At 54.5% G+C, this 23,279-nt stretch overlaps 1 protein-coding gene across 3 annotated transcripts in view; it reads right to left on the reverse strand.

Moving 5' to 3' along the window:
• Positions 1–23,279, reverse strand: part of WHRN (whirlin) — an 83,622-nt gene that overhangs the window by 39,970 nt on the left and 20,373 nt on the right. For all 3 annotated transcript variants that reach the window (XM_079112275.1, XM_079112276.1, XM_079112277.1), the window contains exons 2-3: positions 19,761–19,982; positions 9,275–9,400 (exon numbers count right to left, since the gene is read on the reverse strand). In XM_079112275.1, coding sequence (XP_078968401.1) covers positions 9,275–9,400; positions 19,761–19,982 — 348 coding nt within the window. The remainder of the gene's footprint in view (positions 1–9,274; positions 9,401–19,760; positions 19,983–23,279) is intronic.

Below are 23,279 nucleotides of genomic sequence, written 5' to 3' on the forward strand. Positions count from 1 at the left end.
GGGGAGGCCCCAGGGCTCCGCCCCTTCTTGGCTCGCCTGAGAACCCCTTCTAGAGAGTCAGGGTAGGAGACACGGGCACTGGCAGGAGAGGAGTTAGGAGAGGGAAGGGAGGGGAACAAGACGTTTGTGACTGAGCACCAGACTCAGCTGGGTCCCAATTCCAGCTCCCCCTCCTAGCTGTGTGACCTTGGGCAAGTTACTTAACCTCTCTGGGGTTTAGGCGTCCATCTTTAAAATATGATAATACTAGTGCTGCCTTGCAGTGTTAAGTGACTCACTGCAGAAACAGCACTCACTAAGCACCATGGTTGGCTCAGAGGGAGCACTTCCCAAATACTGGTGACTAATATGTCATTACCTCCATTTTAGAAAACTAGCAGACCACTCTGCTTTCCTTCACTTCAGTTATTATTGGTCTCCGTTATCATCACTGCCCTTGCTCTGCCAACCCTCCTGCCATCTCAGGAACACATCCTCCACATGCAGAAGAATCCTCCAGGTTTCAAATCCAAGAGCAAAATGGGCAGAAACATCTGGCAAGAGTCGCCAGTATGGGGACAGCAGAGGACAGGACAGGGGTAGGGAGGGCTGAATTTAGTTTTTCCATCACACAAATTCAGTGTTACAGGGTTAACAGAGGTTCTGGGGCCAGATCCCCATTCCAGCTCCATCACTTCCTTGCTGTGTGTCCTCGGGCAAACGTCAACCTCTCTGGGCCTCAGTTCACTCATCTTTCGATGGCATCTGCCTGGGAGATTGTTTAGGATTTCATTAGGACGGAACATAAAAAGTGCTCAGCAGGGCGCTCTGCCCCATGGATCACCAGCACCTGGCGCCCTCCTAAATGCCCCAGGACTCCACCAATGAGAACGACACGTGGCCGTGGCCGTAGGGAGAGACACAGCCGGCCCTCCCCACCTGCACAGGTCTCTCCAGACCCAGCTCAAGACGAGAGAGCATGCTCAGGAACACCTGTGCCTTCTCCTTCCCATGGTCTGACGGCAGAGAGGACATCAGAAATCAGCTCACAGTAGGTAAAAACGGTTACGAGGCCACCGCGACACGGTCACATGAACGCTTTTTCTTTTTTTACGGTGCTGGGGCTCAAACCCAGGTGGCCCTCGAGCTGGGCAAATGCCCCACCCCTGTGCAGCACCCAGCCCTGTGCCTCTCCATTTGAGGAAGCCCATTTAACACTGAAGTGGGGACTTCACAGCCCGGAGACATGGGGTTCTGGACGGCGCAGGGAAGCCACCTCCTAAGAAGCAGACGGGGGTCATAAACAGACCAGAATGGGCATGTCACTATGACCAAAGTCACTGCAGATGGCAGGCCAGACCCCAAGGGATCTGGAAGGCCGTGCCAAGTGCTCACAGCTGTCCCGTCCCTGGGGTTGGACGGGGCAGGAGAGGAAGGCTTGTCCTGCCAACAGGGCCGGGAGTTGCAGTTCTTCTCTGCAGCTAGCAAGGATCCGTTTTGCAACTGGAAACCTCAGTTAGGACTTTTAAAAACACACTCGGCTGAGGTGGGTGACTGCCAGGACTGGCCAGGACTCCCTTGCCCTTTATATTCGCAAAACATTGGTAGAGCCAAGGCGAGGCTACCAACGATCCCTGTTTCGGCTTACACTCCGCCACTTGGCCGCATTCCATGGCCGCACCTTGCCTGCAGGGACATGGCAGCAATGTGGCTCACATGGTGCTTCCCTTCCCTCCATACCGACGGGACTTCCCTGGGAGGGGCTGCCCTTCTCCGCTATTTCTGTCTTCCCGTTAGCGCGGCTCACGCTTACTTGACCCTCCTCTGGCCGGGGCACACGCCTCCGGGCTGGCCCTGTGCCCGCCCGATCTCCCGTGTTCATTTTTCATTCATTCATGTTACAGCATCTCTACTTTCCAGAACAAGAAATGACGAGCTCATCTCGCACCTTCCCTGCCCAGACCTGGAATCAACCGGTCCCCCGAAGAGCCCTGGTTTTGTGATTTGGAGGAGTGTTTGCAGACCAGGACCAGGTGCTAGGTGTTCCCCTTCGATGGCGGGGTCCAGCCGGTTCTTCTCGATGGGTGGAGCTCTGCGTGGAGAACTCATGCGTACACATATGTCTGCTCAGATTTCTGTATCTGTTTATTTCTCTCTGTGTGCACCTACCTTTTTTCCTTTTTGGTAAATGAGTTCCATCCGACTGACTCTTACCCAGCGTTGCAGGACTTGGTCCCTCTTCCCCTTTCCTTTAAACCTGGTGCTCCTTATTTAAAACAGACCTATTTTTTGGAAATGAAGTAGTTTCAGAATCCCTAATCTGTACCCCTTTGGGGGTGCGGGGAAAGCTTTGCCCTGGACACATGTTGGGTGTGGTTCTCGTCTTTTGCCTTATGGTGACAATCACATCTGTGTTCCAATGACCTGGACAGCACCTCTCCTCTCCATCCCCTCCTGTGCTTATAGAGATCACACATAGTGAGATTCCTCGTCTCCGTTGGTCTGCACAGTCTCCCTCCCCCAACACACACACACACACCGGTGAGTTTTAAAAACTTACGTACAGAATTGCACTCAGCGACAGACACCTCTATGGGTTTTGACAAGTGCAGAGTTAACGTTCACCACTACAGACCCAACACAAAACTTCCCCAGATCCTTGGCCCAATTCGAGCAAGTTTATATGTTTATGTTTTATGGATTGAACCCAGAGGCACTTAACCACTGAGTCACATCCCTAGCCCTTCTTCAGATTTTGTTTAGAGACACAGTCTTGCTGAGTTGTTTAGGGCCTCGCTAAGTTGCTGAGGCTGGCTTTGAACTTGAGATCTTCCTGCCTTAGCCTCCTCAGCCGCTGGGAGCACACCCATGTGCCACCGTGCCCGGACACTGTATATGTTCTTAATACAATCCCCTCGTTAGAAAAGTAATTAGGAAATACTTCCTTTCTGCGGATCATCTTTTTGTTCTCTTAGAAGAGTCTTAGGTAGAACAGAAGTTTTTAATGTAAAGATGTCCAATTTGTCAGTTCGTTCTTCCACGGACCACGCTTTGCCTCACCTAAGGTCACGCAGATTTCACACTTAACATTTCAGTCGGATTCATTTTGAGTTGCTTTTCATATAAAGTGTAAAGTCTGGGTTGAGGTTCCTTTGTTTGCACATGGACTTTCCATTGCTCAGTGCTCTTTGTTGAAAGGACTATCCTCCCTCCACCAAGTCCACGGCACTTGGCTGGGCTTACTGGGCGGGTTTGCTTGTGGACTCTCTGTTCCCTGGTCTGTGCGTGCAACCTTTTGTTAATACCACACCATGCTCTTTACTGTGGCTTTACAGTAAGTCTTGCAATTGGATCGAGTCCTCCAACTGTGCTCTTCTGTTTCAGAATCATTTCGACTCCTCTCGTCTCTTTGCCTTTCCATACAATTTAGAATCAGCTTGTAAAAATCTACAAAATTAGCACTGGGGTTCTGATCCATCGAAATCAAATTAGGAACACTTGGCATCTTCATACTCTTGCCTCTTCCTGTATTTGTTTTTGGTGGGGGGATTGTGGGGATTGAACCCAGGGGCCTTAACCACTGGGCCACATCTCCAGCCCCTTTTTATTTTTCATTTTGAGACAGGGTCTCATTGGGGCTGGCTTTGAACTTGGGATCCTCCTGCCTCAGCCTCCCAAGTCACCGGGATTACAGGCATGTGCAATCAGGCCAGTGGTATTGCCTCGTCTGTCTGTGAACACATTTATTTAGGTCCTTTTTGTTCTGTAGTATTTAGCATATAAAAATTGCACCTTTTTTTTGTTATTGATACCTAAGTATTTTGGGTGCCATTGTAAACTGTACTGCTTTCATTAACTCTGAGTTCCAGTTGTTTATTCCTAGCATAGAGAAATATAATTAATTTGCATAGGCTGCTGTGTACCTTTTTCCCCCTGCTAAATTCATTATTTAGTTCTGGACTTTTTTGCAGCTTGCTTGGAATTTTACGTGGAGACGATCCATCTCTGTAAAGTTGCACTTCTTTTCTTTGTAAAGAAGAAGGCTTTATTTCTTCTTTTTGAACTACATGCCTTTTATTTCTTTTTCTTGACTTATTGCACTGGCTACAAGTTCTAGTATGACACAAAAATGGTGAGGGCATTTTTGTCTTATTTCAATCTTAGAAGAAAACACTTGGTTCTTCACCATGAAATATATTAGCTGTAGGCTTCTTTTGGAGATGCCCTTCATCAGATGAAGGAAGTTCCTTCCATCCCTAATTTTCCGAGAGTTTCCATCATCAGTGGATATTGAATATCTTATACTCCTTGGATAAAACTCACTTGGTTGTGCCATATTACCCCTTTCACAGATTCTTGGATTGGTTTTGCTCAGGATTTGGTGAGGATGTTTGCATCTATATTCACAAAGGATAGTGGTCTATCATTGTCTTGTACTGTTTGGTCTTAGTATTACGTAAAGCTGGCCTCATGAAATGCATTGGGAGACAGTTCCTCATCTTTTATTTTCAGGAAGAGACTGTAAAACATTTCTTCCTTAGAGATCTGATAGAATTCATTCATGCAAGTGTCTGGACCTAAGTTTTCTTTTTTGAGTGATCTTTAAAATAAAAACTCAATTTCTCTTACACATATATAGGATGTTTAGATTATCTATTTTTCTTTCCAGTGTTAGTAGTTTGTGCCTTTCAAAAAACCGGTCCACTGTACAAGTTAAGGGTAAGGAGTTGTTTGTAAGATGTCCTCATACCAGCTGTTTTTAGCTGTCGGGAATTACGTAAACATTAGGCCATTACTTTTGTCATCTTCGTGAGGACTGTCATAAAATCTGCCACAATATGCCCTTATATCTGAGCTTTTTTAGCCATTAGGAATCACATGATTATTAATTATACGGTATTTTTGGTATCTTTGTTAGGACTGCCATAAAAATCGGCCATAATCACCATTGTGGTGATTTCTAAGAAGACTCCATGCCCTCTGTTGCCTCTTTCTCCACTCCTTCCATACTTGGTCAAGTGTCCTAGGCGGGTGGTAGAACCTACTAAATGACACTGCATGGTGACCTTTCCACAAGAATGACCAGATGCAGCGTTGGGAGCATCGGGCTTGTTGCCTCCAGCAGAACTCCCGCGGGGCGCATGGACAGGTCAGCAGGCAAGGCCCTACTGGGCCAAGGTGCTCTGTGCCGGGGTCGGGACAGCAGGACCCTCCTCTCAGCCAGGGGTACGGGGTGCTGGAACCTGAGAGTGTAGCCTGACTGCGGCCACCTGCCCGCCCTCCCTCAGAGAAGACGCAGCGCTGTGGTGAGCACTCCTCAGCCTGACCTGGCTGCTCCCCTTCCACAAAAATGCCGGCTCTGAGCTGTGTTCAGGCCAGGACCGTCCAGGCAGGGCTCCAGCCCAGGGCTTTGGAGTCAAAGGCACCTGGTTCAGGTCCCACCTGAGCCACAGTCCCACCTTCAATCGAGAACTATGTCCTAGCTGGGCACGGAGGTGCACGCCTGTAATCCCAGTGACTGTGGAGGCTGAGGCAGGATGGCCAGTTCAAAGCCAGCCTCAGCAACTTAGTGCGCCCCTAAGCAACTCAGAGAGACCCTGTGTCTAAATAAAGTAAAAAGGGCTGGGGATGTGGCTCAGTGGTTAAGTGCCCCTGGGTTCAATCCCCAGTACCCAGAAAACAACATAGCAAAGAACTATTTCCTGAGCACTGATTATGTGCAGAGGCTGTCTTGGGCTGGGGGACACAGTGTGTAAGGGCAGCCACCCCCCATGCAGCCCTGAGCTGGGACACTGTCATTAAGTAAACACTGGGATTCAGAAGGGCCTCCTCCCAGAGCTGCGACGGGGATTCTGGGAGACGACACTGTCAATTCCGGGCTCCTACGAGGGTGCTCAGCACAGGGGGCTTCAGAGGCTCAGTCCAGACAGGCCACGTGAGCAGAGCAGATGTGGCAAAGTCCAGTCTGCAGAGGGTTCACACCCAGCCCAGCTGGCGTCACCATCAAGGTGGCAGCCTGGGTGGCAGGTAAAGACCTGTAACCGTGACAGGTGCGCAAAGCTGCAGCTGTCCCCACGGCCATCGAGGCACTGTCGCTGCACCAGACACCTGCAGGGCTTGCCTATGACGTTCCTGGGAACTGAGATCCTGTGCCAGGGACCCTCAGCCAGGATGGCAGCCTGGCTCTCCTCTCCATCCCCGGACAACCTCAGCAGAGGCCGTGAAGCTGGGCAGGATCCAGGACAACCTCACCAAGCTCTGGGAGCCTAGTGATTTCTAAGGGACTCAGGGTCCTTTTTCCCCCCGGGTTTTTTTTTTTTTTTTTTTTGTCTGTTTGTTTTTATTTTAAGTATGTGGTCAAGTCAGGGCCCTAGGGAGTTGGCCAAACAAAGCTTATGACCTTCAAAGGGCCTGAGGGTTGGGCCCAGATCCCTGTGTGATCCTGGGCAGGTTCCTGTACCTCTCTGAGTCTCCGTTGTTCGTCTGTTAAATCATGCTATAAATGCCCACCCCAGGGCTACGGAGAGGATTAAATAAAAGCCTAGCTAAAGTTTTCAGCCCAGCGTCTGACTCATAATAACTGGTTAATAAATGGCAACGGCTATCACTGTGATTATTTTTAAATGCCACTCAATCTCTGCTGTCCTTAAAGGAACAAAAGAGCTTTCATGGTCTGTTCTTTGATGGGACTTTAAAGGGGGAGGGTCAGCACAAAGGAATAAGAGAAGCCCAAAGATCAATTCTGGAGGGGGCTCCCAGCTCCGCGGGCCACCCTGGGGTAAGTGCTGGGTGCCTGCTGAGCTCCCGAGGGCTTCCCCACTTAGGCCGTTGTGGTGCGCCCACTGCCCGGACTCAAACTGGGTCTGCAGGAGCCGAGTGGGCCGCGCGGCTGGCGGCCAGGCAGAGGCAGAACTCCCACCCCAGGAAGGCTCCGCAGAGCCGCGAGGAGCCCTATTTACAAATAAAGCCTGTACTTGGCTCTGCCACCCACACAGCCAAGCCCTTTATTCCATTTCAATGTGCCTAATTCCACTGAAAGTGCACTGGAGATAAACAGAACGCAGCAGCCCGATGCCCGAGAGCGTGTGGGCAGGTGGCAGCACAGCCCAGGGCCCGGTAGGGGAAAGAACAGGGGAAGGGGCTGGAAAACGCCTGACTGAGGCGGGGCCTGGGGATGGAGAGGCCTCTGCTGAAGGTGGGCATCGCATGAGCAAATAAAGGCCCTGCGTGCGGACCGCCACCTAGGGCCACCGAGCACACCCCAGAAACTTCCACAGGTGCTTCTCCTGCTGGTGTCAAAATGGAAATCGTTTCCATGATTACCAGAGTGATGCTTGCTCCATTCAGACACTGCATGTTGGGCGAGGGACCTACCCTGTGCCCTTGGGTCCTGTTCCCTTGCCAGTCCTGACAGGCACCCTGGACTCCCTGGGTTCTGCAGTCAGCATGGCCACCTTCTTGGCGCCCTGGAACACGTCGTCCCCCTCCAGGAACTTTGCATTTGCTGTTCTTTCTGCCTGGGATTCTCATTTCCTCTATCACACAATTAGGTTTGTTCTCTTCTAGGAAATTTCAATGGCGACACCTCCTCCAGGGAGCCCTCCCAGATAGGACCAGGGCTGGCCTCTGTGTTATGTGACGTGCCATCTTGCTATTTATCATGGTTGTAATCAGAGTCAAGTAACTTGTTGCCCTTGACGGCCCACCAGGATGTGAGCTCTGGGTGGTCACTCTGTCCGTCCCGTTCAGCTCCGAAGCTGCGAGGCAGCGTGTAGCAGAGGAGTCGTCGGCATCCTTTCACTGACGCATGGAGAGAAGGAAGGAGGCGGCCAGGGACCCCTGCCTACATGGAATGTCCCTTCCTGCTGCCACACAAAGGAGGGATCTGCCTGCTTACCAGCGTGGGCATCTCTCAGGGACTACGGGAACCTACAGGTGAGGAAGATGGAGCACATTCCTGGCCTCTGGCCCCTCTGGCTCCCTCAGGCCAGGAAAATGTGCAGAGGCAGGAGAAAACCCTGGAGACCACCCAGCCCGACTGTTCCGCTTAGAGTGCTCTGCTGTGTGTTCACATCCTGGCTCCAGCACTTCCTAGCTGGGTGACCGTGGGCAAGTTCCTTAACGTTGCTTCTACACCTGTCCCCTGTAAAATGGGGACAAGAACATTCCTGTCTCATACATTGTTGTAAAAATGAGGTAGGAGATCAAGTAGGAAGCATCTAGCACTGTGCCTGATACCGTCACTGCCCAGCAGGAGGATGACCTTTGATAAAGGTCCTGCCCACCAAGAACCACGCAGAGGTGCTCAGTGCTCTCGGGCTGAGACGGACACACGGCCGCTCTTGCACACTCCTCTCTCCCTATTTATTAACATGGGTCCAGCCAGAATTCATTCACCACCAACGAAGCACGGGACCTGTTTGTGACATGCCATGCGTCACGCGACGCCCTCTGGCAGAGTGACCAGAGGGAAACTGTCCTGAGGCCCCAGGCTCCTTTCACCCCACCCCTTTCCCATCTACTGCTCCTGTCCTGCGAGGCCTGGCTCAAATGCCTCCGTCGGCGTCACTGCTGCTGTGGTGTCCCTGGCATTTCAGTGACTTGTGTCCTTGATCCAGTGTCCTCATGAGCAGTCTCTGCCTCTGCAGTAAGTGTGGCTCTCCCCAGCAGATATTTAGGGGAAACCATGGGTTTTGGAATCCAGACTCCCTGGGGTTCAAACCCCGCCCTGCAGCCCATTGGCTGTGTGACCTCAGACAACTCTCTATGCCTCCGTTTCCCCACCTGGAAAAAACGGGAAATACCAACCTACCCCCTGGGGTAGCGTGATGCCTGTGGGGATCACAAATGCTGGGCACACAGCTGGCCCTCTTTAAAAGGTGAGCTAATCGTGTCATCTTAATAACTGTCATTTTAATAACTCGCCTGGACCGAATGCCAGCCATGAAGCCGCCCAGTGCCGCCCTGACCACGCTCATGGCTTCTTTCCTCTTCCCTCCCAGGCACCGTACAAGCCCTGAAGTCAGGGCTGTCACGGGACATCAGCAGTGTCTGCAAAACAGCAGCCAAGAAGAGCAGGGCTGGCCCAGGGCCCAGCGCCCCACAGGAGGCCACCCTGCTGCTGCTCAGCCTGCGACACGGAGCACCGAAGCCAGGGGGGCTCCCCAGCTGGAACCCGTCCTCAGGTGGGTGCTGACTGCTCGCTGAAGTCTAAGTAAGATCGGCTTCAAACAGCTCCCCGGGCAGATCCCACCCTCCCTCGCCGCGCGTGCGGCCTGGGGCCCCGTCCCCTCACCTTGAGACCGCTGCTTTCTGCTTCCGAGCCCGGGTCCACACCAGTGATGTAGATGCCGAGGCCGTACTCAGCGCCCCCACGGATGGTGAGGCCCAGGGACCGGCCTTCCCCCAGTACTAGGTTCACCTGCAGGAGGGAGAGCGGGTGACATTAGCCAGGAAGCCACACCTGGGGTGGTGGCTGCTACAGAACCCTGCCCAGCCCTGGAGAGCACCATGGGCTTGCGAGGAGGCCCCAGCTAGGCCTGCAAGAACCCCTGGAAGGTGCCGTCCCCGCAGCTCTGCCTCTGACCCACCGGAGTCCCGGCCCTGTCCATCAGCGGGACGACTGCTGCAAAAGGGAGGAAAGGGGACCTCCCAGGGTCCCCTTGGTGCAGACGTCCCACAGCACGCCAGCACTGCAGGTTTCCACACGCTTCGCCAGGTCCCCCTCGGCCACCGTCCACCTGTGCTTCAGTCAGGGGCAGACTTCAGGCCTCTTCCTTCCCTGCTTAGGATCAGGGTTCCCTTCAGGCTTGGGGCCCCCATCGCCCTCTCGCCCTGGCCCCAGGGTCTCCTGCTCTGTGGTCACCCTGATGGACCTTTTGGCCTTCCTTTCTGCACACGGGGAGCGCCCACCTGGAGAGTCCCCAGACACCATCCTGCTCAGGAGGGGCTCACATCTGGGGCGGGGGGCAGCTCAGGGGCCATGGGCCTGCCTGGGAGAGGCGGCCAGGGAGGAGGGGGCTTCCTGATGTCTCTGTCCAGCTCAGAGTCAGGGGCTCACAGGAATTAGGTGGCAGTGCATCCCAGGGACAAGGGACGGCATGTGTCACATGCAGGAAAGCAAGCCTGGCTCAGGGCCTTGGAGGTGGGTCACAGAGGATGGCCAGGGTGGGGGAGGGTCACACACAAGGGCAGGCGGAGAATCTAGAGGTTCTGGAAGATTTCCTAACCTCTGAGGAGGCTGCAGGAATGGAGGTCAAGGGAGCCTTGGACAGAAAGGGGGTTTATGGGAGACAGAGGTGGGGCCAGCAAGCTCAAACCTGGCCCAGAGAGACAAAAAGGTTGTGCAAGTTAAGACCCAGTGACATGGAGGGACCCAAAGAGCACAGGCAGCGGGGAGGGCAGACATCTTCAGGACAGCCTCTCCAACAGTCTTCTGTTTCTGAAATGTTATTCAAACGAGTTACCATGCGTTCTACGCCAGTCACCAGGAGAAGATGACTCCTGCTTAAATCTGCAACTACCCCAGGCAGAGCGGTGAACAGGACACACTCAGGCCCAAACTGACGGTGGAGGGCCCAGCTGTGTGACCTCAGGCAAGTTGCTGAATTTCTGTGTCTCAGTCTCCTTGTCTGCAAATGAGGATGAAGGTTGTATCTGCCTGTTTACTAAGGTACTGAGAAGAGGATCAAATTAAGAGACAATTAAGAATGCGTGCTAGTTTCCCGCCTGTAGGAATGCTCAATAAACGTTAGCCATTGCTGATTCCATTTTGCACACGACAAAGCTGTCCCATTGAGAAACCTGACAACATCCACCAGTTGCAGCTGACTTGTGGCCCACTCAGGCCTGGTTTCTGCCCATCTAGAACCCAAGCTCTTCATCATTCTGTTTATCTGCCCCAGTGAGCAAAGAGGGGAGGCTCGGCTCCTATCATCCAGCTGACAGCGACTCTCTGGGATTTGACAAGATTGCCCAGTAGCGGGGGCCAGCCCCGTTACTCCACTCTGGTTCTGGTTTGCTCCCCAGAGAGAATGACTGTGAGTAAGGAGTGTGCCCATGAGGTCCCCATAGGCAGGAAGGGCGACTCTCGAGTGGCTGGCAGTCAGCAGAGACGAGCAGGCCCCGCAGCCTGCCCCTCCCTGCCCAATACAGGACCAGCAGCAAGAACGGTGCAGGGTCGAGGTGACTGGGGTTTAAGGCCCTCCTTGGTCCCTCGTCACATGTGGGTAGGTCTGTGTATTTAGAAGCCGACTGTGGGGTCACATGTGCAGCCCCAGGTCCAGGCTGTGGAAGATTAATCTTACTGACACTTCCTAGGGATGTGGCCCTGGCAGCTTGCCTCACCTCTGTCACGGTCTCCTCATCTGGACAATGGGCTGATCAGCCACACCACTCAGGTGGCTGTGGTGAGGGCTGAATGGGTCCACAAACATGGAGTCCTCCGGGTCCTGCCTGGCACGGGAAGCCTGGCTGTCTGCAAGGGCCTCTCAGGAAGCCCCGCCCAGCTTCCACCGGCGCCACCTACGCAGGACAGCAACGCCTTGGTCGGGAGGTGATGGATGTGGGCTGCTCTGTGGCCGGGCAGGCCAGGTGGCTGTGAGCCAGGGCTGGAACTCCAGCTGGAGCAGCACCAGGCCAGCCCCACACAGGGTATAGCCAGGGAGGAGTCCCGCCGGGTCCCTCAGATGCTCCAGACCTTGCAGGTGGCAAGACAGTGCCCAGAGGGAGCCTGAGCCTGTGTGTGCCTCCTGGGAAGGTGTAGACGGTGCTCAGGGACCAGGGCTGGGGTGCAGGCTACTGATGGCTTGCAGAGAGCCCCTCTCTGGGACTGCCCTCACCCAGCACTGCTGAAGGCAGCCCCCTACCAGCGACTAGTGACACCTGTACAGTTCAGCAAGGCTCTGCAGGGCCCTCCCAGCTCCAGAGCTCTCTGTGGGACCAGACAGACCTCTGCTGTGACGGCCACATGGCCCACTCCTCCCTTGCCCAGGATCATGTCCCCTGCTCCATCACAGCCTGGGCCCCAGGGCACCTCACCTGAAGCAAACTCTCACCAATGTAAAGCCCTGAAACGGCACAGACTTAGATTCCTGAGTCTGGAAACCACAGGAGTCTGCGGGTGTGCAGGGTCACTCCCCTGAACCCTGCAGCCAGGTGCCGGGCTTCTTGTTTTCAGAGGTGCCTCTGCTCCCTGGCTGGCTGCCATCATCCAGCATCTTCCCGTCCCTCTCTCTCCTACCACTATCCTGCCTCCTTTGCTCTGACCTCCAGCCTCCTGCCTCCCTGTTCCAAGGACACACTGGGCCACCCTGATAATCCAGGATAATCTCCCATCTCAGAAGCCTTCCCTCAATCACTCTGCAAAGTCCTTCTGCTACCGAAAGCACAACTCACAGGTCCTAGGGAGGAGGAGTGGACCTCTTTGAGTGAGGACAGTGCCCTCCTATAAATTGGCTTCTTCCCAAGTCCATTCCTGGGAGCCCGGGCTGGGGCAGAGCTCCCAGACACACAGCCACAGGCCTTGAAGGCTGAGTGAGGTGGGGAGGGAGGGAGGAAGGCACCCCAGGGGCTCTGTTTGGGGCAGCCCAGCACCAGGACAGAGCACAGCCTGAGGTCTGGACTCCGGCCCTGCTGGGCAGGACGTCCCCCTCCATGCTGAATGAGCACGGATGGAACGAGGTGGCCTGGGGTCTCACACATGGCTCCTGACATCAGACCCCAACCCAGCCCCTCTCCAGCTGGCCCCCTTCCAGCACCAGGGCACCAAGATGCACACAGGCAGAGCTGAGGAGCCTACATCTCTACGCCCAGCCTAGCACACGCAGGCGGCTGCGGTGGTCTGTGCAGCCCCCTTCAACCCTGAGGATGAAAACCAAGCTCCCTGACCGTCACCTCCCACCATCCTTTACATGGGAATAAAACGGTGTTTATCACAGAACTGTAATAACAGTTCCATCAATCCACCTCAATCACTCGCCGGCAAGTGTCTGGCAGGATCAGAAGTCATCTACAGGAAAGAAAATGATGCTGAGCGGCCCCCAGGCCCAGAGAAAAGACACTGCTACTGCTAACAGCTTCCCTGGGACAGCCACAGCTCGCTGGGGTGGGGGGTCACCAATCCTTCTACATGCTTCCTGCGTCCTGGGTACCGTGCTCAGGGCTTTGAATGCAGCAGTCCTCTTGAACGCTGCCCGCCCGAGTCTGGCTTCCCTGCGGAACTTCACTGTTCTAATGCCTCTGCATCCTGTCCACACCCTAGAACGGAGCCCGAGGGCAGACCCCTTCACTGTTCACGGCGTATCCCCAGAACCCAGAACAGCCCATCAGAGGCACCTAGTACCTCCTCAGCATCTGATCACTGATGGTCGTTTCTAGAACTAATTGCTATGTCCCACGCCTGTGCTCCTGTGTTATATGCATGGCTCTTTTTTTTTTTCAGAGCTGGGGCTCAAACCCAGACCCTCACGCATGGTAATCAAGAGTTCTGCCCTTGAGCGGCATCCCCAGCCCTTTAAATTTTTTATTTTGAGACAAGGTCTGACCAAGTTGCCTAGTCTGGTCTTGAACTCAAGATCCTCCTGCCTCAGCTCCTGAGTTGCTGGGATCACAGGCGTGCACCACTGTGCCGGTCATAAGCATTTAACCAGCTGGTTTATGTGCATGATTATTAATCCGGAAAGAGCTTCACACCTCTGGAAGGGCCATCCCCATACTATGGATAGGGAAGCTTAGGTGACTCTCCCAAGGTTAAGTGACTTGCCCTGGGACACAGGGTCAGGAAGTTCTGGAAACAGGCTTCTGCCCAGTCCTGCTGAGTCCAAGGCCCCCTTCCTTCTGTCCAAGACTGGTCCTGTCTTGTTATTTCAGCTGCTGAAGTCACACGGGCTAGGGGCTAGAAGAAGCTGTGGCAGCTGCTGCAGGGTCTAACTTCTCCCCCCAGTATGGGGCTGCAGGTGGGCTGAGCTGCCACAGTGGAATGACACTGAGCAGGTCACCAATAAGGCACATGATCAGGTGGGGGTTCAGGTCTGAGTCCTGCTAACAGCTGCCCGCCCTCATCCCCTGAGCAGATTCAGATGCTGATCAAGGAGACAATAGTGAGCAGCAGCCCGGGGCCCCTGGAGGGAGCTGCCACTGGCTGTGAGATGCTGTCCTGGAAGGGACACCCAGGGAGCCAGGGACAAGCCAGAAGGTGCAAGCACAACCTGTCGGGCCACTGGCTCAGGCACCTGCCTCCATTCTCTCACCTGGAGATGGGCACATGCTTTGCTGGCCACCTGTGACTTGGCCCTGGAATCTGGGAACAGCAGCATGGGCCGACCTGCTGGGAGGCTGCAGCTCCACCTCCCTGGACCCTGGACACCTGTGTCCCTCAGCAGGTGAATGACCCCCTCCCATAAAAAGGGGTGATGCAGATACAAGGGGGGGCATGTGGTGCAACCGAAGCGGGAGAAAGAAGACTTCTCCAGTCTCTGAGAGGCTGTGGGACGACCTCGAGGGGCGACCTCACCTGCCCAGCTCAGGCTCAGCCTGTGCCTTCACCTTCGCAGTCAGAGCCCAGGAATGGTGGCCAGAGCCCAGGAATGGTGGCCAGTGCTGGAGTGGCTGGCTCCCCAGCCAGCTCTTCTCTCCATCCTGGAGACCCCACAAGGACACACCTGTTCCCACCCAGGCTGCCGCCCCGTGCCCGTCCTTCTCTCTGCACACCCCACCCCGCGGGCACACGCAGACCTCCCCCACCACGGCCTCACCCTGAACATGCCTGGGGAGGGCACGCCAGAGAGCCAGGGCTTCCACAAGCCACTGACGCAGCCAGCGGCGCCCCGACGGCTCCAGAGGCCCTGCTGACTCTTCCTTAACCCTCCCCACCCTCCTGGGGGTCTCTGCGCACCTGGCATCCATTCTGCCCTCCTTCCCCCATCGGCCCAGAGAGCAGCCTGCAGGAGAAAGGCTGGGCCTGCAGGGCCGTCCCCACGCTGCCCCTCAAGCTCATCCCGCAGTCGAGCGACTTCCTACCCCCCAGCCCCGCCCCGTCATGCTGTCCTCTCATCCTGCAGCCCCACGGCCAAGCCCCCAAAGCTGCCCCTCCAGGAAGCCTTCCCCTGGCAGCAGGATCTCCCCCCGGGTACCTCTAGCACCCGTCCCTGTCCTCTTCACAGGACACAGATACACTGAGCCTCACGGAATGTGCCAGAACAAGTCCTCCCCTGCCTGGATGGAGTGTCCACGATGGGCACCTGGAACCCGCCGCCTCACCCTGGGGAGGGGAAACGGGAAAGGCCAAGATCGAGGGGCAGAAAGAGACCAGCGGGTCTTGGCCCTGGACTCCACCGGGTCCCCACCGTGGCCTCAGCACTGCCAGGGCTCTGCTGAGGTGCCACAGGAGGTTCCAGCGTGAGGACAGAAGGACCTGGGAGGAGACGCTAGGACTGCCTCACACCCACTGGGAGCAAGCTGGCGAGGTCGTGGGGACGCTGGAAAACAGCACCGCCGTGAATGGCAGCTGCTCACGGGGTTAAAAACGGCATCTCCACATGCTGCAGCAGCCCCGCTCCTGGGTACAGACTAGGGAAGGAAGCAGGGATGCGTCTGCCCGCCATGATCGCAGCAGCTCCCGTCAGTCACAAAACGTGGAAGTCACCAAGCATCCGTCGACAGACAGGGATGAACACACGGCCTGTGTGAACACACAGATGAAGGCCTGCGTCCCCAGAGTCACACGCTGAGACCTAGCCCCAACGTGAGCGTATGAGAGGTGCTTTGGGGTGCTTAGTCCTGCAGGCCAAGCCCCGGTGAGTGGAATAGCCTCCTGCGACAGAGGCCTTGGGAGATCCCTGGCTCTTTCCGATGTGCGAGGACCCAGCACGGACACTCAGACAGGCTGCCCACACTGGGGTCTTGGACTGTCCTGCCCCCAGCACTGGTGTCCCTGAGCCACTCAGCCTGTGAGGTTTTGCGGGCCTAAGACAAGCTACAACGGGGTAGTGTTCGGCCTGCAGGAGGGGAAGTTCTGACAGGCCACACAGTAGACCTTGAGGACACTGGGCTGAGTGAAGTAAGCCAGCCCTAGAAGGACAACTACCTTCCCTTCACCTGAGACACCAGAGGGGCCCGAGTCACAGAGACAGAGAGCAGACAGTGGTTCCCAAATGGAATTTGGTTTGGACCTTAATGTCCCCCAAAGCTTGGTCCCCAGTGGATGGTGCTATTAGGGGGCTGTGAGAACTCCAGGAGGTGGTGAAAAGGTCTTGCAGAAGTCAGGTCACCAGGGCTGTGTCCTTGAAGGGGACATCGGGACCCTGGCCCTTTTTCTCCAGACTGAAGCCTCTGAAACCATGAGCTCAAATCAAGCTTTCCTCCTTTTTAGCTGATTTTTCTCAGGTATTTCGTCATAGCTACGTAAAGCTGACTAAGGCGCCAGGGCTGGTGGAGGGGGAGCAGAAAGTTGTTATTTAAAGGGTCTTAGTTTTCCAAGGTGAGAAGAGTTCTGGAGGGTCACTGTCCATCCAGCAAGGTCACTGAATTTGACAACACAGAACTGCACACTTTAAACGGTCAAGATGGTAATATGGACTCTCCCATTGAAAGCTCAGAAAACTAAACCCACCACCCTGTCCCCAGGTGATTTCTCAAAGTTTTCAAAATAGGAGGGCCACAGGGAGCCCCAGAGCAACACGGGAATTCTCTCCCACCCATCAAATCTACTAACCAAGAAAGAACCTCAGGGTCTCAGGCCTGGAGACCTGCTGACCTCGCAGGAGCGTTGCCTCGCTGGTGGGTGAGGCAGAGTGGCAGAGGTGAGGAAGCGCTTCTCCCTCTGTGGAGAGTGGGGGGTTGGCACCCACACGAAGCATGAGGAGGACAGCTGCTCAGAGGCCACAACGGAGAACGTCGACTCAGGAAGTCCACAGCCACTCCCTGCACTTCAGCAAAGAGCAAGGGGCACCTGGGTCTGCTCAACAGGGCACAGCTCAAATGCTGCAGACGTCTGCGGCTCCACCGCGATCCGGGGCGAGGCGGTGATTCCGCTTTAACTCAGTCATTCATGTAGAAAATACTGACTGAGCATCTCGCTGTTCCAGGCACCAAGGGGGTACCAAGATCAAGACCCAGATCCTCACCACCACTGAGTTTGCACGGCGGTGGGGGTGGGGGTTGGGTTCCTTCCACAGAAGAGGAAATAGTTAATGGAGGCTCAGAGAGGTTATGCAGTTTTTCCAGGTTCACACAGCTGCCAAGATTTGAAGCATTCCAGCCATGCTGACGCTATGCCATTTAATCCCCACCACAAACCCAGCAGTGAATCGGCGACGACTCCTCTCTGGTGTCGTCTGGGGGAGTCCCTGGCTCCTTTGGTCCTCCCAGGTATAAGATCCTCTCAACCTCTACATTCTTCCATAAGTTACTCCACGACGTCCAGAGGGAAACTTATCTACCCCCATCCTCCCACCCACATAATTCTGGCACCAGTGTCATCAAAGACACCGGGCTTAGGGGCTGGGGAGATAGCTCAGTTGGCAGAGTGCTTGCCTAGCATGCACAAGGCCCTGGCTTCAATGCCCAGCACCAAAAAAAAAAAAAAAAAAGACATCGGACTCAGTCCTACCTCGGGGCCTTTGCACATGCTGTCCTTGGCTGCCTGCGATTTTCAGCTCCCAAAATGGTACGCAGAGGCTCCTTCTCCTTCTCTAGGTCTCAGCTCAGAAGTCATCTCCTCAAGAGGACGTCCCTGAGCACCTCCCTTCCTGTCACTCTCTACTCCTTCCCACTGTTACTATCCTTCAAATTGCATACATGGGAAACCTAATCCCCAAATTCATATGTTAATGGTATTTGGAGGGGAAGCTTTCCGAGGAAATAGGATTAGATGAGGTCAGGACAGCCAGGGGCAGGCAAGAGGGAGCTCCCATGGGGGCACTGGTGGCTTTGAAAGAAGAGGAAGAAGAATCCAAGCTGGCAGGCTTGCTCCCTCTTGCCATGTGATGTCCTCTGTGTGTCTCAGTGCGGCAGGAAGGCCTCACCAGAGGCCAGCACTGCGCCTGTGGGCTCCCCAGCCTCAGGTCAAGACCAGCCTGTGTATCTATTGCAGCAACAGAAAACAACTAAGACCCAAGTCACCATCGTGCTCCTCTGTCCTCCTTCTGGGTCATCATCTCCCTCCCCCGCCTCCTCCTCACTAGGTGCTTCAGAGCAGGGCCGCCTCTCCTGTGCACGCTTCATCCCCCTCCCGTGACGTGTCACGCACACGGAAGGTGCTCCTCAAGTACTGGGTGGCCCATGGAGTGCCTCCCAGCTGCCCTGTGCCGAGACTCTGTCAGAGGGGGATGGTGACCTGCACCTGGCAGGTGGCTGCGAAGGCTCGGGGAGGGTGCCAGGAGGTGAGCGCAGAGCTCCGCCCTTGGGGGCTCTCCACAATGACAACGCCCTGCTCAGGAAAGGGCTGGAGCAAGACAAGCAAGCTTGCCGCCCAGCACTGCAGGGCTGGCCTTGAACATGACCCAGGCCACAGGCAGCGCTCTGAAGACGGCCAGCCGGAGAGCATGCTTCCCGCTGGGGAGAGCTCAGGAGCTGCCCAGCCTGGCGACCTTGAGGAAGCCCGGGTGCCGGGCATCCCTTCCAGCCAGTGACCTGCCACCGCCTCCCCAGAAGCTGCTGTCATCTCCTGTGTCCTGCACACTGACATTTGAGCAAAGAACACAAATGCATTAAATGAATGTTACAGTCTTATCGACAGGAAAAGGAGGTCGGAGAGAGTGTCCAGGGGGAGGGCGCTTGGCCCTAAGCCGGGTGGCCTCCTGGCTGTCAGGATGAGGTCCTAAAACAGCAGAGAGCAGCTGGCAGGAGTCACACACTTGGTCCCAGAGAAATGCAAACAGCTCCCAGACAGGAGGTTAAGACATTAGGGGACCCAAACCGTCTTTTTCCTTTATTTATTTTATTTTTTGGTAATAAATAGTCTACTTATAGGGAGAGGAGGGCGCTGTAGGGGACATTTTTTGGTGCCTCTGCCGCCTCCTTCAGGTTTCGACACCCATGATGCCCAGCCCTCCCCTGCAGGCAGCATGGAGGTGGTCCTGTCAATCAAAATGCCTGGCATCCCACCAGCCAATCAGGTGTCCCTCCCTGGATGATGCCTCCTGAGCAGAAGGACACGGAGATCATAATGGTGGAGATGCTGCTCCTACAGGCTGTACCCTGAGTTCCTCAGCCTCACTTCTGGGACTGCCCACACCCTTCCAGCACGTTCTTCCTTGCAGAAGTCAGTCAGGAGTTTCTGTTGTTTTCAACCCAAAACCTATGCTGCCAAAGCTTCCCTGAGAGCAAAGTCCAGGCGGTTGCTAGAGGCCACGTGCCTGGGTCTGGGCCAGTGGGAAGTCCAGCCATCTCTGATTTGAAGGCAGGCCACCAGCCTCCTCTCTTTTCCTTTCTTGGGAGCTAGATCCAGGATCTGGTGGCCCAGCTTCAACCATCACAGGGGCCACACCTAGGGCATGGCAGATGGCGGGAATCTAGATCCCAGGGTAAGTCCTGGGGCTGAGCTGCCCAGCAGACCAACTGCCCCGTCCATTCGGCTCCCTCAGGGAGAGAGACTCTCATGAAACCCCAGTATGTGTGGCACCAGCCCGTCCTGTAACGTACACTGCACAAGCAGAAAGAGAAGACGAGAAACAAAGCCCTTCAAAAGGGACTCAGAGCGAGGACAGAGCCACCGCCCCGTCCACTGCGTCGCTGTTCCGGTCTGGGCGCCGCCCGCCCTTTGCCTCCGTGTGCAAGCTCACCTTTTTCTCGTCCCCGCCTTGCAGGAGGCGGAGGCCGCTCCTCTGGTCACCCTCACGCTGTCTCAGGGCGCCGCTGCCATGGGGGTTGGGCGGCCCCGAGGGTGGGGAGATGCTGCGGCCCTGCGGGTCCACCCAGGTGTAGATGTGGTTGGTGACATAGCCCCCAGGGATGCGCCCCGCCGAGTACACTGACAGCACCAGCTTCTTGGAGCCCTTCAGAGCCTAGAGAGAGAGAGGGAGACACAGAGTTAGAGGGAGGGGGGCACTCGGACCTTCCATGAGGGAAACTTGCTTCCTCTCAGGACCCCACATGTGGAGGAGGAGCCCAGCCCCCCGTTTGCCTCCCCGACCCCCAGCCCTTAGTTTTGGCCTGTGGAAATGGGGACACCTGCCTCTCCCTATCTTAAAGCTGACCTAACACAAGAAATTTGATATCCTGGGATACCTGCACAGACAAGAGCTAGGCCAGCAGGCCTGAGGCTGCTGTCCTCAGCAGGGCCTGCTGCAAAGGTGGCCTCTGGCTGCCGCCTGTGCCCTTGGAGCCTATCTGATGCATAGACTGTGCAAACTGGGGTTTCTGCTGAACACCCACTTTTCCGCTGGGAGTCTGGAGTGTGGGTGCCCAGCCCCCAGTGAAACCTCTCTAAAGAGTTTCCTGGATAGACAGCATTTCATTCGTGTTGACACAATCTGATGCTGGAGGAAAGCTGCGTGACTCACCGAGACAGGACCCTCGGAAGCCTGGACTTGCTCTGGACCTTGCCAATGTCTTTTCCTTATGCTCACTTTGGTTTGCTTCCTTTCAATGTAATAAACATTAGCTGTGAGTACACTGCAGTCAGCTGCCCGTGCCCATAGCTGCCGCATCCACAGATTCAACCGACTACAGGTCAAAAGTATTTTTTAAAAATTGCATCAGTACTGAACATGTACAGACATTTTTCTTGCCATTATTCTCCAGACAATACAGTATAACAACTATTTACACAGCATTTGCACTGTATTGGGTAGTGTAAATAATCTAGAGATGACTTAAAGTATATGCAGGATGTGTGTGAGTTATATGTGTGAAAGTTATATAAAACAGACTTAAGCATCAGCGGATGTTGATATCCAGAGGGGGTCCTGGAACCAATCACCCAGATACTGAGGAACAACTGGATATTCTGAATTCTATGAGCCTTTCTCATCGTTAATCACTGAGTCTGGGGATGGTCCTGGGGACCCCAATAAAATACCAGATAAGAGTCAAATGAAAAAAATGTTGATAATAACAACAGCTTAATATTGATAAAGGGCCTGTGGATATCAGGTGCTCAGTTTTGCATCTGACATGTATTATCTCATGCAGTTCTCAAGGAATCCTATCCTGGGAGTGGGGAGTGATCTATTACTCAGATGGATATGGAGGGAAATCATCTGCCCACACAGCTAATAAGGGCTTCCTTTCCTATAGCTACTCATTTTGAGTATAGACCCCATCATTTTTTTTTTTTTTTTTTTTTTTTTTTTATAGGCTGGGTTGGAACAACCACACAGAGTGATAATTCCAAACTCTATATGTCCTGGGTGGAAGACTTGGTCAGCCATATTGCTTTCCCACAATGCACCTGGAGCTGAGCTGAAGATGCTTATTCTGAGAGGCAGTCACTTTGTGCTAGATTAGCTGCAAACCCATTCCACATTAGGGACTAACTATGTCTCCCCGCAAATTCAAATGTTGAAGTCCTACCCTCAAATGGTGGTGATTTGGAGAGGGGTCTTTGGAAGGTAATTAGAGTTAGTTGAGGTCAGGAGGGTGAGGCCCTCATTACAGAATTAGTGTCTCTGTAAGAAAAAACAGACCAGAGTTTGTTCCTCTCTTCTCTGAGGACACAGGAATGTGACCATTTGGAAACCTGGAAGTGGAGCCAACCACACTGGCTCCCCAGTCTCAGACTTCCAGTCTCTAGAAATAGTGGAAAATAAATTTCTACAGTTCACCCATCTCTGGTATTCTGTCACAGCAGCCCTAGCTGCCTCATACACCCTGCGACTGGGGGTCTTTGAATCAATGAGGACAAATATACATACTGAAATTTTATGGTGCCACAGAAATCATATTGACGAAGCATTTGTAATGCCATGGACATGTGATATATTTTAAAGTTAAGTGGGGTCAACAGGCTACAAATCATATCTTCATGGTATGATCTCAGCTGTTGAGAGAAAAAAAAATCATACAGAGAAAACAGAGAAGTAAGGTGCCAATGCTCAGTGTTTCCCTCTCTAGTGGGATTGTGGGTGACTCATCTTTTGCTTTTCCTACCGCTCCATATTTTCCAAATGTTCTACAATGAGGACACACTGCTTTCAATATCACAAAAAAAAAAAAAAAAAAAAAAATGCCTAAAAAGGAAGGTCCCTGGGCTCTCTGGGACACCCCCACCCCGCTGCACTGAGCTCTCCAACCCCCCAACCCGAGGACAAAGGGACCAAGGGCTAAACTTTTGGAGTCAGTAGGGAGCCCTGGCTGCGTGCAGGGGGCTCTGATGTGCAGAACCCTCCCAGGGGAGGAAAGGCAGGCCCCAAGGTACTGGGCCTCCCGGCTCAATGCCAGCCCTGCTAGAGATGGTAGCTCGCCAAAATGCTGCTTTTAAAAAAATTTCTGAGAAGATGAGCAGGGAAAGATTCGGGGTTCTTCAGTCAGGAAATCCAGTCTCTGTTAGGATGGAGATGCGGGATGGAGGAGCCGGAGACCAGGTGTGCTCCTGCCACAGCAGAGTGTAAAGGGGGTCCCAGGGCGCAGGTGTCAGCAGAAGCTGGAGGCCATGCGTCTCTGTGCCCCACATATCCTCCCGGCCCCTCTGAGGGACCCACAGCTCCCTCCTCCACAAGGTTGTGACTCACTGCTCTGCTGCTGCTCCAAAGGGCCTGCCTCCTCTTCTCCCTCTGAGGGACTCAGAATAAGGCCCACGAATCATTCAACAAGGGCTGGAGGGGGGCCTACTGTGTGCCAGGTCCACAGGGAACAAAGCAGGCAGCCTGGTGAGGGACAAATACCATGGGGTACATAGTAGGTCCTGATGATGCTTGCAGTCCCTGAGAGGCAGGCATTGCCCAGCTCACAGTAGGTCCTCATGACACAGCCTGGTGAGAGACAAAGCTTTACCTGTCACACAGTGGGTCCTAAGAAACGATGGATCTGATTAGATAAGAAAGTAAATAAAAACCCCAAAGAAATAGGAACCTCCAGAGACGTGATCCTGCAGCCACAGCGAGCTGGGAAGGTCGTGCTGGAGTTAGAGCAGAGGAACGTGGTGGAAAGAACAGACTTGGGCCAGCGAGGCAGGCAGAAGGTGACTGAGGTTGCACTTCGGCCACGTGTTGCCTGAGAGGCCACACCGGCAGCACTGTGAGGGGGGAGGGTCAACGTCCACCTGTCAGGGTGGGGAGGGTCAAAGGGGAAATCGGGCAGGAAATCCAGCGCCGTGCATACAGCAGGCGCTCAGCCGAGGGCACAGCCTACCGGCCTCTCTC

This window comes from Sciurus vulgaris (genome assembly GCF_902686455.1).
Source record: "Sciurus vulgaris genome assembly, chromosome: 15".
Classification (NCBI taxonomy): domain Eukaryota; kingdom Metazoa; phylum Chordata; class Mammalia; order Rodentia; family Sciuridae; genus Sciurus; species Sciurus vulgaris.